Source organism: Littorina saxatilis, linkage group LG2, assembly GCF_037325665.1.
Source record: "Littorina saxatilis isolate snail1 linkage group LG2, US_GU_Lsax_2.0, whole genome shotgun sequence".
Lineage (NCBI taxonomy): Eukaryota > Metazoa > Mollusca > Gastropoda > Littorinimorpha > Littorinidae > Littorina > Littorina saxatilis.
The window spans coordinates 26,165,522-26,181,346 of NC_090246.1; the positions used below are offsets into that span (position 1 = coordinate 26,165,522).

Sequence of the window (15,825 nt, forward strand, 5' to 3'; positions counted from 1 at the left end):
TTGATAACAACACTAACATTCAGCAGGGAGCATGAAATACTTTCAAGGCCTTGCATGTATGCAGTGTTGTCCTACCAATAAAAACTAGACCAGCATGTGGAGAAATTTGTGTTGTGTTCAGTACAGGAAGCCACAGTCTAACCCCCATTTTAATCCCAACCTTGTCTGACTGATTTTGCCTGAAGCACGCTACATTTGACAGCATGCAATTTGTCTCATCAGCATCAAGTCATCAATATTTCTAATGCTTTGTTGATTTTTCATCATGATGATTTAATTCCTGTTCTGAAACAAATAGCATTTTCTGATTTTTTTTCTTTTGCTCGTCTTTTTTTTTCTGGATTTGATTTGGTTAGGAGTGCATGAACACATTATTATTACACAGTTCTGGCTCATAAAATCAAGGTCCACAAGCTTTGTATTTTATTTTTTGACTTGCATGTGTCATGCAATTACCCCCCGCGGGTTAGGGGGAAGAATTTACCCGATGCTCCCCAGCATGTCGTAAGAGGCGACTAACGGATTTTGTTTCTCCTTTTACCCTTGTTAAGTGTTTCTTGTATAGAATATAGTCAATGTTTGTAAAGATTTTAGTCAAGCAGTATGTAAGAAATGCTAAGTCCTTTGTACTGGAAACTTGCATTCTCCCAGTAAGGTAATATATTGTACTACGTTGCAAGCCCCTGGAGCAAATTTTTGATTAGTGCTTTTGTGAACAAGAAACAATTGACAAGTGGCTCTATCCCATCACCCCCCTTCCCTCCGTCGCGATATAACCTTGAACGGTTGAAAACGACGTTAAACACCAAATAAAGAAAGAAAGAAAAGAAAGAAAGTCATGCAATTGTAGCCTTGAAGTGTACTTTATTGCAGAGGTACACTTCAGAGTATCTGGATTGTCTGTTGATTGTTTGTGACTGTTTACTGCATGTGTTTTTAAGTTGCATGTGTATGCATGTTTTTGTTGGGGTGTGTTTGTATGTCCCTTGAAGCAAATTGATAAATGGTCTAGGTGTAAAAGAAACCCTGGTCTTACTTCATTTTTCATTTCATTTCATTTTCATTACTTTATTGTCCCATCGCTGGGAAATTCGGGTCGCTTCCTCCCAGTGGAAAGCTAGCAGCAACGGAGTCGCGCTACCCAGGTGTCTGCGTGTTTAGGTGTATTCAGCCACCTGCACTTATGGCAGAATGACCAAGGTCTTTTACGTGCCATTGTGATGACACGGGGGTGGGACATGGCTTCCGTCTCTGGGTCTGCACATAAAGTTGACCCGTGTCCGTCCCGGCCCGAATTCGAACCTGCGACCTTCCGATCACAAGTCCAGTGCTCTACCAACTGAGCTACCGGGCCATTTGCGTGTGATCGCTTTCCTGTTGTTGTTGTTTTTATGTGTTTTTTTGTAGATGCTTCTACGCCTCCTCTTTGTTTGAAGATTTATTTTTTAGATTGTTTCCCTCTTTAGTTTTTCCCCGTTTTTCTGAATCCTTATATCCTGCATGTGTGCTTCCAATTCTTCACGTCCAAGATTACAGCTTTGTTTTTTAGTATTGTTTGCAGTATTGCTTTTGAACAAAAATGCTATGTGCTTTTTTTCTTACTCTCTGTTGTGTGATATGTATGCTTCCCACCACAGTACCTACTGATATGCTCAGCACTTGACAGCTTCAGTAACAAGCACACTGTGTGTTTCTAACCTAGCCTCAATAAGATTTTCAAAGTTCTTTCACCTTTTTCAAAGAATATTTTGTTAAATGTGACTGTAACCTTAACATCTCCTCTTCATCACATATGGGACTGAAGAATTGAAAAGAAAAAGTCAGTCTAACCTATCCTCCCTTCGTTATTGCTCTGAAGTTATAGCTCTGTGTGCATGTACAAGCCTTTCAGGCATGTAGTTGCTGTTCTTATTGTTGTTCTCAGGCTCACTGATGTTTGAAGTAAATCGGGTCAAACAAAAAGTCACGCATGGAAAAAAATACTTGGAAAACTAGAACAATTAGATCACAGGCAGAACTTGAACAGAACTAACATTAGTATTGTCAGAGCAGAGGGAAGATCTAAACTCACGTTGCAGTCCACAGTACAAGACATTGATTGTGTTTTTGGTATCTTTGTGTTCAGATGTTTTTATATTGTTTCTTTGGTTTCTCTTGCATTCTTAACAGTAACATTTTACATTTTATTTTTCATTTTTTATTTTTTTTATTTTTCTTTACTGCACTTTTTGCAAGTACGTAAATAATGAAAATTGATTTGGAATCTAGATGTTGATGTATATTTTACCTTGCTATCACTATGAGTAGTATGCAAGTCAAAAATGCGGTGAGCTCAATTGTTAACTGTTATTTTTTTCTTTTTTATAAGCCTCTGGCAGGCAGTACACATAATGCATTAATTCCTTTGCAGGATTTGAATAGGTGTGATTCAGAAAGTATAATAATGTGTATTTTTGATTCAAAGTGTGTGTACTTGAACATTAAGAACTTTGAAAGTATAAAGTACATCTGAAAAAGACTACACAAGCTAAAAACTAAACAGCCACAATTCAAATGCCAGCATATACCAGAAGAAAAACATTGTTATTGTGCTTTTACAGTGGACCTCCCTTTAAAAACTGTCCCCCTTTTAAGATGTTGCGTTTTTAAGAGTTTTCATTCATAACCTCTGAAAATGTACCTCCAGTTTAATACTCTCTCTCTCTTTTAAGACGCGGTTTTCTCACATTTTTGAGAGGCCCTAAAATGGGGGTTCCACTGTAACTGTTCTGTCTTCACATAGAATCATATACAACTGCTTAACATCTAACCAACTTTCACACCCCCCCCCCCCCCCCCCTTGCAGAGGTTCTACGTTGCAACGTCGCGTCAACTGAAGCGACTGGAGTCGACAAGCCGCTCCCCCATTTACTCTCACTTTGGGGAGACCATCACCGGTGCCAGCACCATCCGTGCCTTCAACCAGCAGGAACGCTTTATCCAGCAGTCTGAGAGCAAGGTGGACGAGAACCAAGTGTGTTACTACCCCAGTATTGTCTCTAACAGGTAAGCAAGCACCTGTACTGGTTATAAGGGAAAAAACTGTCAGGATTTGTCTGCCTGTCTGTCGTGGGAAAAACAATCTGAATATGTCTGTCTGCCTGTCTGAGGAAAAACAAACAGAAGTTTTTTGTTTGTCTTTTTTTCTGTCTGTCTGTGTGATTTGGGTTTGTTATGTATTTTGAGGAGCTGTTCCTGTAGAAAGATTAGGCACAGATTACTCTTAGCAGATGGCTTATGGTCCGGATAAATGCCTTATGGGTGTCCTTAGGGAATCATGGCCAAATGGATAGAGTGCTCTTTGTTGCTGGTTTTACACTTCGTGTCACTTGTGAAGGAAATTGCAGTTTAGGAATTAATATCATTAAAGGGGTTATGTTAGCACATTAGGATTGTTGCACTTTGACCAAAACATTCCATTGCCTTGTGTAGTCACATGTAGTTGCTAAGAATTATGTGCATAACAGAAAAGGTTGCTTTTGAGATTGCAGTATAGTCTATTCAATATCCTATGATGTTCCTCGGTAAAGCTGAATCATGCATTTTTGTTCCAGATGGCTTGCCATTCGGCTGGAGTTTGTTGGCAACTGCATCATTTTCTTTGCCTCACTCTTTGCTGTGCTGGGCCGTGAGCACCTCAGTCCTGGCATTGTGGGTCTGTCAGTGTCCTATGCTATGAATGTAAGTTGAAAAACTATGGTTACTCATCAGTGGGCAAGAGTGCTGGTTTGTGAGCGTGAGAGGTAGACTTGTATTCCTGGGCTTGTATCCTCCTCCTACGTTTGGAGGATTTCCTCCCTAAATACTGGAAGTCTTTTTCTGTTATCTCTCTTTCCCTGAAAAGTACACCCGGAATGCATCGATTTGATTCTTTCTTTCTTGTTTGGGTGGGGTGGCGAGGGACACGCCCTTGTTTTCTATCATTTCAACCCATGAATAGATAGGAATATTCACTCCTCCCTCAAGTGTGTGTGCGCAAATGTGTGTGTGAATTTCCTCTTATTTCATCTTGGTGTATGCATGTGTGCTTGCAAGCAATTATTGGTTGACGAATTTCTCTTCAGGTTCATAAAGCCGTGTTATGCAAGAGATGTGAGGGGAGATTCCATTTTGAGTATGGGCACTGGGAATGTAAAATGTTCAGCATTTTGATAACATCTGATATCTTGATCATTTCAGGTTACCCAAACACTGAACTGGATGGTGCGCATGACCTGTGAGCTGGAGACCAACATCGTGGCAGTGGAGAGAGTCAAGGAGTACACTGAGGCTCCCACAGAGGTCTGTCTTCACTTTATCTTATGACGTCTGTCAAGTTCACTCACTTATCCTAAACAGGAATTTGTGTGGATGTGTTTTCTAGATCTATGCAAAGGATGAAAAAACATGGTGACTGTACATATTGATTGTGAAGTCATACGCAGAAGCAGCTTGGATTAAACTTAATTACATCACACACACACACGATCAACGGGGGAGGCAAAATTGAATGGGGAGATGGCAGGAAAGGGATGGTTGTACAAGGGGAGTCATATTTGATAGGAGTCAGAATAGAAACAGAATAAGCAAAAACTATGGAAAAAAGAAAATAATTAAAATTTGAATATAAAAAATGTTCTGTACTCACCATCACAAGGACAGCACACACAAACATGTCAATTGTGTGCCTATGGAGGCTTCTTCGTGACTTACAAACAAATAACAAATAAAATATAATTTATAAAGCAGATCTTTGTGAACAAACAACTATTCCACTGAAGAATGCAGTGAGTGACAGCATTCTGATAACTGTTTCATTTTTGTTTGATCATCAGGCTCCTTGGGAGATTCCCGAGAAGAAGCCTGACCCTGCCTGGCCTCAGGACGGTGTGATTGAATTCAAGGACTACCAGACGCGCTACCGTGAGGGTCTGGACCTGGTGCTCAAGGGAATCAACTGCTCCATCAAGTCTGGGGAAAAGGTAGATTTCTTCTTCAATGTTTTTGTTGTTTTAGTGTAGGTGGATTTTGAATTTTTATTTTATTTAGTTTATCTGATTTGAATTTGACAGGGTACGCTGTCTGTGTGTCTGTGTGTCTGTGTCTCTCTCTCTCTCTCTCTCTCTCTCTCTCTCTCTCTCTCTCTCTCTCTCTCTCTCTCTCTCTCTCTCTCTCTCTCTCTCTCTCTCTCTCTCTCTCTCGCTCTCTCTCTTTGTCTGTCTCATCACCCCTCCGCCTACCTCTCTCTCTCTATCATCCCGTCTCTCTGTCTTTCACATAGATGTCTGGATTTTTCTGTCCCAAGCCACAGAAAATTCAAATGCTGCATAGATCCGTTTAAATTTTGTACGCATATACTTTCCTTTTATTTGTCAGGAAATCGGTCCAGTCCTGAAAGATGAAGTGTGTACAACAAATGTGTTGCTTTATCAATTCAGCATAGTTCCAGGGAGAAAAGAACACAGAATAAAGAAATGGGGTGTTGTGTGTGAGTGTGTTGTTGGTTTGGTGTTTATATCTTCTTTTCTCAAAACTTCAAAATTGCTAGTTATATGGTCCTATGATAAAACTGTCAATATTCTCCTGCACTTTTTTGTGTACTTGCAGATTGGCATCGTGGGCAGAACAGGAGCTGGAAAATCCTCACTGACACTTGCTTTGTTCCGCATCATTGAGTCGGCGGAGGGACAAATCTCAGTGGATGACATCGGCATTGGCAGCATTGGTCTTCATGATCTGCGCTCTAAACTGACCATTATTCCTCAGGTATTCCACGCAAATAAAACATGTTCTATGCATTCTTAAAAAGTGTCAATAAAAGGAAACTTGACCAAGATAACTAAACCACAAAGAAAAACTTATTTTCTGTAACAGTCCTATAATTGGGAATTCAATATGATGGCTACATTTTAAAGGCTGTTATGGAATTAATTTGTTGGCAATCTGAATAGTATATTGCATTTCAGATCCCTTAAACGAGAGATACACAAAGTTTGTGCGTGTATTTGTGTGTGTGCACATGTTTTGTGTCAGTATTACTAAAGTACTAAACAACACTTTACGATTCTGCAGGATCCTGTGGTCTTCTCCGGCAGCCTGAGGATGAACCTGGACCCCTTTGACAAACACACGGACGAGGATTTGTGGAAAGCTCTGGAACACGCACATCTCAAGAACTTTGTGCAGGGGCTTCCGGCAGGCTTGCTGTACGAGTGTACCGAGGGGGGTGAAAATCTCAGGTGAGTGTTAGGGTCAGAGTTAGCTTTGATGTTTTGTTTGTTCATTTCTGTTCCGTCTCTCTACTGCTGTTGCTGTTAATGTGGAGAAGCTTGTGTTGTACTTCTGTTGAGTTACTAAAATGTTGATTATGTGTACCTTGTAATGAAAAATGATACCAATAGTGCTACACTTGCTGAAAACTTCAGGTTTTAAAATTGACCATATTGAAAGCAAGATGGTTTTGGTTCACTTCCTTTATTTATAACCATGACTTGTATTGAATTTTTAAGTATTCTTGAATTGGATGTTTGGATCACTTTCATGCTTGAGCAGCCATGCCTTTTATTAAAATTCAAGCTATCCTTTGCTTTGTGTTGCATGTCAGATGGTTTAACTTTTCTTGTATTTCGTGTCCTATTACAGTGTTGGTCAGCGTCAGCTGCTGTGTCTGGCGAGAGCGCTGCTTCGCAAGACTAAGGTCCTGATTCTGGACGAAGCGACGGCAGCTGTTGACCTTGAGACAGACGACCTCATCCAGGGCACAATTCGCACAGAGTTTGCTGAGTGCACTGTGCTCACCATTGCTCACCGACTCAACACTATTATGGACTATACGAGGTGAGCCTTGACTGAAATTTAGGCTGCGTGTGAGTTTGTTTTTACACATGCCTTGGAAATTATTACAAAATGCATCGCTCTCTCTCTCTCCCTCTCCCTCCCTCTCTCTCTCTCTCTCTCTCTCTCTCTCTCTCTCTCTCTCTCTCTCTCTCTCTCTTTCTCTCTTTCTCTGTATTTTAAACTACTTCTAAGCTTTCCCTTCTCATATTATTCTTTCACATATTACATATTAGATTTAGTATGGCTATGGTAATTATGAATGAAACTCCCAACATTTTATGGCCTACATTTGTTCATTTTATATATTTGACTGTTATAAAAAATTCAAAAAAAAACCAAAAAAATCCTTTGTGACAGGATCCTGGTGCTTGATGCTGGCAAGATAGCAGAGTTTGACGCCCCCCAGACTCTCCTCCAGAACTCAGACTCCATATTCTACGGAATGGCAAAAGATGCTGGGCTTGTCTGAGAGCCACCAAAGTGGCCATTGAAACACTCATCAGGGATATTACTGCTGTTGTGCAGGACATGATATGGATATTGCTTTTGTTGTTGGCACTTGTGTAACTGTAGTGAAGTGTTCGCGTGTACTCATGTTGATGGCACAGAAGGAGCAGGATTGAAGTAGGGGCACAGCTACTCTCATTGTGCATACTGTACTTTCGTCACAGTGTTGAAGAAGTTGGTTTTGTTTATTCATTATTGTAGGTGACATATACATGAGCAGTTTTGAATCCTGTGGATACAATTATTCTGATTAAGTGAACTTTCATGACGGCATTGAAGTAGCTTATACACATGTTCTTGACAACGCACAATGGAGGAGTTTTGAACTCTGGTGAGCTGGGGATACTGTTACTCATTGTATAAGCTTTCATGACTGCGTTGAAGTATGGTAAACACATGTTATTCTTGACAAGAAAGAAGCAATTTAGAATGTGGGGGATATGGTTCCTCTGTTTGTGCACTTTTATGACTGTGTTGAAGAAGTGTGTTAGTGTGTACACAAGCAGTTGATGGCATAGGAAAGAGCAGGTTTTGGTTTAAACAAGATTTTGTCCAATTGAATCATGACAGAGGAATAAACGAAAAACAACAGAAGCAGTTTTGAATGCTGGGGTTACGGTTACTCATTGTGTGCTTTTTTATGAGAACGTTGAAGCAGGTGCTTGTGTGTAGTGTACCGCAGGACCAGTTTTGAATGCAGCGGAACTAAGGATACACTGTGTACTGTATTGAAAGTGTTAAATGTGTGTTGAGTCAGTCTTGACCAGAATGTGGAGAGTTGTGCAGATGGCCCAGAAACAAGCAGTGTTGACTGTGGTAACACTTGGGTACTCTGTATGTTATGTAAAAAGTGTCAGATGTATTTTGAGTAAGTTTCGTTTATGATTATGTTGAACTGAGTGTGTGTCATGTAGGAAGTGTTACATATATTTTGAACCAGTTTCGTTGATGATATTTTTGAACCAAGTGCTTTGTTTAGTTCCAATCTTTCTGACAGAACTTGCTTTCAAAGTGACCTGAAGATCATGTTCATGATGCGATATGTGACTGTCTCATTCAAAGTACGCTCTAGATGTGACTTGTTTTCGGAATGAATCTCATTCTGTGTCATACTAGTCCATTTTTGAGTCACTTGAGAAAAAGTGACTCTATGTAATCGGTCAGTGTTAGTCTGTCCGGCCGGCCGTCCGGCCGGCCGTCCGTCCGGCCGTCCGTAGACACCACCTTAACGTTGGACTTTTCTCGGAAACTATCAAAGCGATCGGGCTCATATTTTGTTTAGTCGTGACCTCCAATGACCTCTACACTTTAACGATGGTTTCGTTGACCTTTGACCTTTTTCAAGGTCACAGGTCAGCGTCAAAGGAAAAATTAGACATTTTATATCTTTGACAAAGTATCTCGGAAACTATCAAAGCGATCGGGCTCATATTTTGTTTAGTCGTGACCTCCAATGACCTCTACACTTTAACGATGGTTTCGTTGACCTTTGACCTTTTTCAAGGTCACAGGTCAGCGTCAAAGGAAAAATTAGACATTTTATATCTTTGACAAAGTTCATCGGATGTGATTGAAACTTTGTAGGATTATTCTTTACATCAAAGTATTTACATCTGTAGCCTTTTACGAACGTTATCAGAAAAACAAGGGAGATAACTAGCCTTTTCTGTTCGGCAACACACAACTTAACGTTGGGCTTTTCTCGGAAACTATAAAAGTGACCGGGCTCAAATTTTATGTGAACGTGACTCATTGTGTTGTGAATAGCAATTTCTTCCTGTCCATCTGATGCCTCATATAATATTCAGAACTGCGAAAGTGACTCGATCGAGCGTTTGCTCTTCTTGTTGAATTTGTCTACTTATCTTTCATGACGTTTTGACAATGTAAAGATCGGACACGGTGTTTTCATGACAAATAGACATGCTGGGTCATTTTTAAGCTTACTTATTTTAAACTATGCTTGTGCTAATTGGGCAGCATCCATTTTGTACAAATATGACCTTACACTTTTACTTTGCGCCAAAATGGACTTGCCTATATTTTTCTTTGTTTTTAACATGGATTTTGACAGCGTGTCATGAGAATCTCAGCCATTTTTGCACCTATGCTAAGATTAAAATTGTTGCATGAGATTTCAATTTTGTAAACACTGAAGTTTAATTTTTAGATGCAGTAACTGTTCAAAATAAACAGATATCAATCATGCAAGAACATGTAATTTTCTGATGCATTTAGCGCAGTTTGTGTTCTCTGAACTCCTAACTTATTCGGCAGTCATATGTGGGTCTTGTCTGTTTTAGGAACAGTACAGTGGAACCCCTCTCTAGCGACCTTGAAAATGTTGACAAAAATCGGTCCTTATGGAGGGGGGTCCTTACAGAGGGAGGGGGCGGGGTCAGGGGGCCACAAAGAAAGTCACCTCAGATTTTCTTAAAAAAAGAAAACAGAGAAGTTTGAGTTGCTGACGACCGTTTCCTCAAGCAAACTGCTTCGATTTCATGTTTGACATTGTCGATGGTGTCCACCAGTTCTGGTGCATGTTTCAATGCAAAAAGAGTTAGTTTCTGAGCAAGCAGTCTTTACAGCAGTCCCTGCAATGATGAAGGCCCTCCGAGAAAGAGAGTGAAAAATCGGCCACCGTTCTCAGCATCGCGTATCTGTGTGTAACCTCTTTCATTGACAAGATACTCTTGTTTCCCCGCAGCCTTGACCAGTGAGTCGGTTGCCTAATCTGTGAACCCTTCAGTTGTCTTGCTTTGTCAAAAGTTAGACACAGTCAACTAGTTTTGCTCTGAGTGAACAGTGCAGCTGGCCTCAATTAGCCGTGACACCTCTCTGGCCACAGCACCAAACAGTACATGGCTGGGGGGAGGGAGAGAGAGAGAGGGGGGGGGGGGTAGCTGGCTAAACTCAGTGGGGTGTCCGGTGTCACTGCATGTCAGCAGTAAGAGCATTGGAGAGAAATAGAGAGGTGTACTCTTCCAAACAATTTCCAAGGATCAGTTGTCAGGGCTTAGGGTAGTCAGTGAGGGAGAGTGAGAGGTGGTGTTGTGTACAGTGTATTTCCGACTGAAGAGTGAAAAGTCACTGCCACAAGATCGGCATGCAGTCAATAAAGCAGACAAGAAGAATGATTATGACATGCGGCTCTATCTGCTGTTTTTTTTATTCAAACTTGTTTTCAACGCTTATTCTCACAAAGCATCTGCACACCTGCCTCTGCCTCTGTGCTGTGTTTGTGTGGCTGCTTTCGTATGATGTCAGTGCATGGTGAGTGCGTTCACTGCCTTGTCACCACTTTCCCACCTTTTCAGAATGTTTTCTTTGTCTTGGATAATTCTTTGAATTTGCGATTTTCCAACATCAAGACTTTTTGCAATCGCGATGGCAGTTTCTCCCTTTTTGTGTCTGTTCACAACATTCACTCGATTTTCGAGAGTTAAATATTTTCTTTTCTTTGTAGACGCCATGTCGATCTCCACTGCTCTTCTGTCCAAAGACTGTCTATTCTGACTGAGTTGAACGGTGTATGTTGGTCACGTGAGTTTGTTTTCTCGATGATTGGGTTGTGATGTTTACTCAGCCCACCCAACCATCACACCTCTCAGCGGTTTAGTGCCTTTGCTTACACGAGACGGTTATAACTGGTTATAACCGGTTTGTCAGTGATGCGTTACGCTGACTGAGAGTCTTGGCTTTGTCTGACAAAGTCGTTAACACAAGCTGTTAGGTCGGTCCTTAGACGTTAGAGCGGGGTGGTCGCTACACTGGTGACAACTATATAAGGAAACGCATCGGTTAAAAAAAAAAGGGTTGTTGTGGCGGGGTAGTCGTTAGAGAGGGGGGTCGTTGTGAGGGGTTCCACTGTATTAGCATTTGTATGAATTTCAAACCTCTCGTTTATTTGTACAATATTTTGATGATTTGGCCTGATTGCCTTCTTCATTATCCTTCTGTCAGGGTTCAAGATGATATAATATACTATTTTCTTACACTATTCTGTTGTTTTCTCATCCCTGTAACTTTATCTGCTTGAATATGATTACAGTTCATGAAGTCACTGTCAAATGTGTCAACAAAAATTTATTTATTGAAAGACTTGGGTAAAGAATCTATGTGCATATCTGTTTGAGTGAGACACAGACCTGGGAACCCATACGATTTCATGGTATTTTGTATGCATGATTGTCTAGAAAACGGTCAGTACGGTCAGTGGGGAAAAAATACGACAAGAAAAAATCCTACACTGCTTTTCATCACAAGCGCATCCCGAAGCCGATCCAGTACTTTGACACATGATTACAGTTTTTGTTAGTAAACATTGAAAGAAGCATTTGTTTTAAATGTATTGATTAACTTAATTAACGATGCGACGGATGCGTGTGAAGCATGTTTGAATCATAGATGTTCAAATGCTGTGTGGAGTACGCTCATGTTTCTGAAAATAAACCAAGTTTGCTTGAGAATACTCCCCGTGCAAGACAGGGGTTCCCAGGTCTGGAGACATCTTTTATAAGTAATTTTTTGTCATCCTTGTTAACTAATTATTGTGTGATGAACTGTACAGTCCTGGTGAGGAGTGTGTTGTTAATGGAGTCTTTTTTGTGAGAGTTAAACTGTATATAGTCGAGTCAAAATTGTTAAGTGAGAGTTCCACTGTGAGGAGTTAATGTATATTGTAACAGGGCCTATCCTTTGAACCTGTTGAGTTGAAAAATGTGGCAAGCTGGCCTTCACTTTGACAAAACACCCACCACCCTCCCAAGCCCCTCTCCCCCACACACACATACACACACACACACCCTCAACCCACATCCCGCACTTTCACCAGACATGGGATTCTTCCGTAAATTTACGGAATTCCGTAAATTTTTAGGCTCCAGGGATCATTCTTGAGATTCGTGCAAATCCGCTGAGAAAATTTTGGGGTATATGTAGGTATAGACCCAAGTTTTTCGGCCGGTCCGCTGATCGCGACGCTCCATTCCATACTATTCTTGAACGGTTGGTTCCTAAAACGGTCAGACTGTTGCTGGTCGATCCGTATGGGAACGCGCTCTTTGTCTCCTACAGTCACCGTTTCAACGTAGCTATCGGGGATTCAGTATAAGCATACCGTATGAGAATGATTCGGCGCCATTTTTACATCGCTTCGAGCCACCTGCCAAAATGCTAAAGCTAAAGCGAGACGAAACCGTTCTAGCCCGGGAAATTGACCAGCAGAAGTACAAGAAAAATCTCTGGAGATTCGACTGGCTCGATGAAGTTGTATCATTGAGCTGGAAATACGAGAAAGGCCAGAAGACACAAGACGTGAAACTGAAAGTTGGCGATGCTTTTGCTAAAATCAACTTGCCGGGAAAAGCTCAGTGCACTTTGTGCAACGATGTTAATGTTATCAACTACGGCTCCAATGGAAAGACTGCCCTCAAAAGCCACTTGAAAAGCAACAAGCACCTGACTATCCTGAAAACCCAGTCGGGTAATCAGTCACTGGGGTCGTTTGGCACCGACAAGGTAAGAACATTGAAACCACACCGTCACACGCCACCACCACCCACCCCCCGCCTCTCTCTCTCTCTCTCTCTCTCTCTTTCTCTCTCTTTCTCCTCCTTATTTTGAGTCTTAGCGTAAAATTAATTTGAGAAACATGGGAAGGAAGAGAAGGGGGGGGGGGGGGGGGGGGGCTATGATTAAGCTGAAATATGCATTTCAGGGCCATTTTTGTGTGTCTAAAACACTAAAAACCTTCCCCGACCAGGGGCAACGCCCTGAACCCTACTGGGGGCCTTCTGCGGCCCCCACACCCCCACCTTCTTTTTCCTTAATTATCACTTTTTCTGAATCCCATGTCTGATTTATATCCCTCACTACCCTTCATATAAAATGAATAGGTATTTTAAAGTTGCAGGAATGGTACATACATTTCAGATGAACAAAATATTTTTTCCCTCCAATTCTGCCTTCTGCTTGGAAACCTTTGCGGTGAGCATGTGTAGAACAGCTTCATAACAATAACAATACAATAACAACACTTTATTGTCCATTCAAATGTTACATAAGAATGGAAAATTTCCTTCAGCACACCCTGCCTGCCTGTAAACGATTATAACAACAATTGGACAAAAGGACAACACACTTAAAACATAGGTTTACGTATGTAATAACAAGCACACCTATCATACTTCCAATAACACTGACCTAAAGTGCTGTCCGTGTCATCTTTAAATTGACTTCATGTACTTTTATTTCAAAGAATGTATGAATGTCTTATTGCAACAACAAAAATGCTGAAAGCCATATTTGTGACCCTCCACCACAAAATGAGTCGCATGTCACCTCGCGCGGTTCTGCGCTAGGCTTAATATAAGTCCGGGGAGTGTCTGGTAACAGTGTGAGGGTCACCTTAGTCACAGGCTTATAACTCAAACACTTTTTGCTCTTTTCTAAAACGGTTTTCACCACTGGATAGAGCATAAAAAATTCTTTAAGAAAATGTACAAATATGAAAATCATGCAAAGGTGACATGCGACTCATTCTGTGGTGGAGGGTCACATTTGGCATTGCCGCTATAGCTCCCGTCCCCATCCCTCTTGTGTGCCTTATACATACATGTAATGTCACTATTTTGCTCCTATTGGTAGATGTTTGAGACTTGGGGGGACGGGTAGTATTTGTTTTCATGTTTTGTTTGCTTTCTCCATCTTTCCTGTGTTTGTTGTTGAAAAAAACATTCCAGGTCTTGGGCATGACTGAGTGTATCACTGGTTTGGTTTAGGGTGTTATACTGTAAATAAAGTTGTAGATGACTCTCAGTTGTAGTTATGTAGTCTGTCAGTTGATTCATGGATGTTTTAATCCATATGACTGCTGTTTTATGTTGTTTTTTGTGAACATGTGTGCATATTTGGGTTTGTACCCCCCGCGGGTTAGGGGGAAGAATTTACCCGATGCTCCCCAGCATGTCGTAAGAGGCGACTAACGGATTCTGTTTCTCCTTTTACCCTTGTTAAGTGTTTCTTGTATAGAATATAGTCAATGTTTGTAAAGATTTTAGTCAAGCAGTATGTAAGAAATGTTAAGTCCTTTGTACTGGAAACTTGCATTCTCCCAGTAAGGTAATATATTGTACTTGTTGCAAGCCCCTGGAGCAATTTTTTGATTGGTGCCTTTGTGAACAGGAAACAATTAACAAGTGGCTCTATCCCATCTCCCCCCCCTTTCCCCGTCGCGATATAACCTTCGTGGTTGAAAACGACGTTAAACACCTAATACAGATTTGGGTTTGTTGTTTTGTGAGTGTGTGTGTGTGTCCACGTGTGTGTGCTACATGGTTGTAATTTGTTCTGATGACATATTGGTTGTACAATGTAGGAACCTTATTTTATTTACTAGGAAACGTGTGGGGGGGGGTATTTTTGAGTGTTAGATTATGTTGAAAAGTTTGTTGAATGACACTTAGAAATAAGAAATGAAAGTCAAAAATTGATTGAGGTGTGTGTGTTTTGAGTTTGTGCATCACTGCTTAGGATGTCAGTGTATTGGCTTGTCCTTGCATCTACACACAGGACAGACTTTTTTTTCAAGATGAGAGAAATGTTCATTTGTACACATGCCATGTAGTTCTTAAAATAATGATATTCAATATTTTAGACCTTTTATTTTTTTCAAAGCTCACTCCTTTTTCCAGTCTGCATTTTTGGTTTATTTTCCGTTTTACATGCACATTGTACACATTACCCCCTGCGGGTTAGGGGGAGTCCCATATTGGTTGGGACGAGAAAGAATTTACCCGATGCTCCCCAGCATGTCGTAAGAGGTGACTAACGGATTCTGTTTCTCCTTTTACCCTTGTTAAGTGTTTCTTGTATAAAATATAGTCAATTTTTGTAAAGATTTTAGTCAAGCAGTATGTAAGAAATGTTAAGTCCTTTGTACTGGAAACTTGCATTCTCCCAGTAGGGTAATACATTGTACTACGTTGCAAGCCCCTGGAGCAAATTTTTGATTAGTGCTTTTGTGAACAAGAAACAATTGACAAGTGGCTCTATCCCATCTCCCCCCTTTCCCCGTCGCGATATAACCTTCGTGGTTGAAAACGATGTTAAACACCAAATAAAGAAAGAAAGATTTTACACATTAACAGCTTGCTGTGTTTATTTTGTTGTATCATTTTTATGTGTAAAAATAAACTTTGACAAATTTGTTCCTTGTGATGAGTGTACTTGAACGATACAAGCTTTGGCAAAACAGAAGTCTCAGTAACTTATGTACAAAATGAAAAATATTTGCATATTTAAGACAAAGTATGAATAGGTTGGTTACTCAGTAGGTAGTGCGCTGGCTTTGTAACCAGTGCGTCTCTATTGTTATATTGGGGAATTTTTCTGAAATTCGGTGAGCCGGTGATCAGCTGACAAAACCCTGGAGCAAATTTTTGATTAGTGCTTTTGTGAACA

At 40.7% G+C, this 15,825-nt stretch overlaps 1 protein-coding gene across 4 annotated transcripts in view; it reads left to right on the top strand.

The window, feature by feature from the left end:
* LOC138958613 (multidrug resistance-associated protein 1-like) overlaps positions 1 to 11,699 on the top strand; it is a 58,152-nt gene extending 46,453 nt beyond the window's left edge. For all 4 annotated transcript variants that reach the window (XM_070329817.1, XM_070329816.1, XM_070329819.1 and 1 more), the window contains 8 exons: positions 2,846 to 3,045; positions 3,594 to 3,720; positions 4,219 to 4,320; positions 4,854 to 5,000; positions 5,626 to 5,784; positions 6,091 to 6,257; positions 6,661 to 6,855; positions 7,213 to 11,699. In XM_070329817.1, coding sequence (XP_070185918.1) covers positions 2,846 to 3,045; positions 3,594 to 3,720; positions 4,219 to 4,320; positions 4,854 to 5,000; positions 5,626 to 5,784; positions 6,091 to 6,257; positions 6,661 to 6,855; positions 7,213 to 7,324 — 1,209 coding nt within the window. In that variant the 3' untranslated portion in view covers positions 7,325 to 11,699. The remainder of the gene's footprint in view (positions 1 to 2,845; positions 3,046 to 3,593; positions 3,721 to 4,218; positions 4,321 to 4,853; positions 5,001 to 5,625; positions 5,785 to 6,090; positions 6,258 to 6,660; positions 6,856 to 7,212) is intronic.
* The last annotated feature ends 4,126 nt before the right edge of the window (positions 11,700 to 15,825 follow it).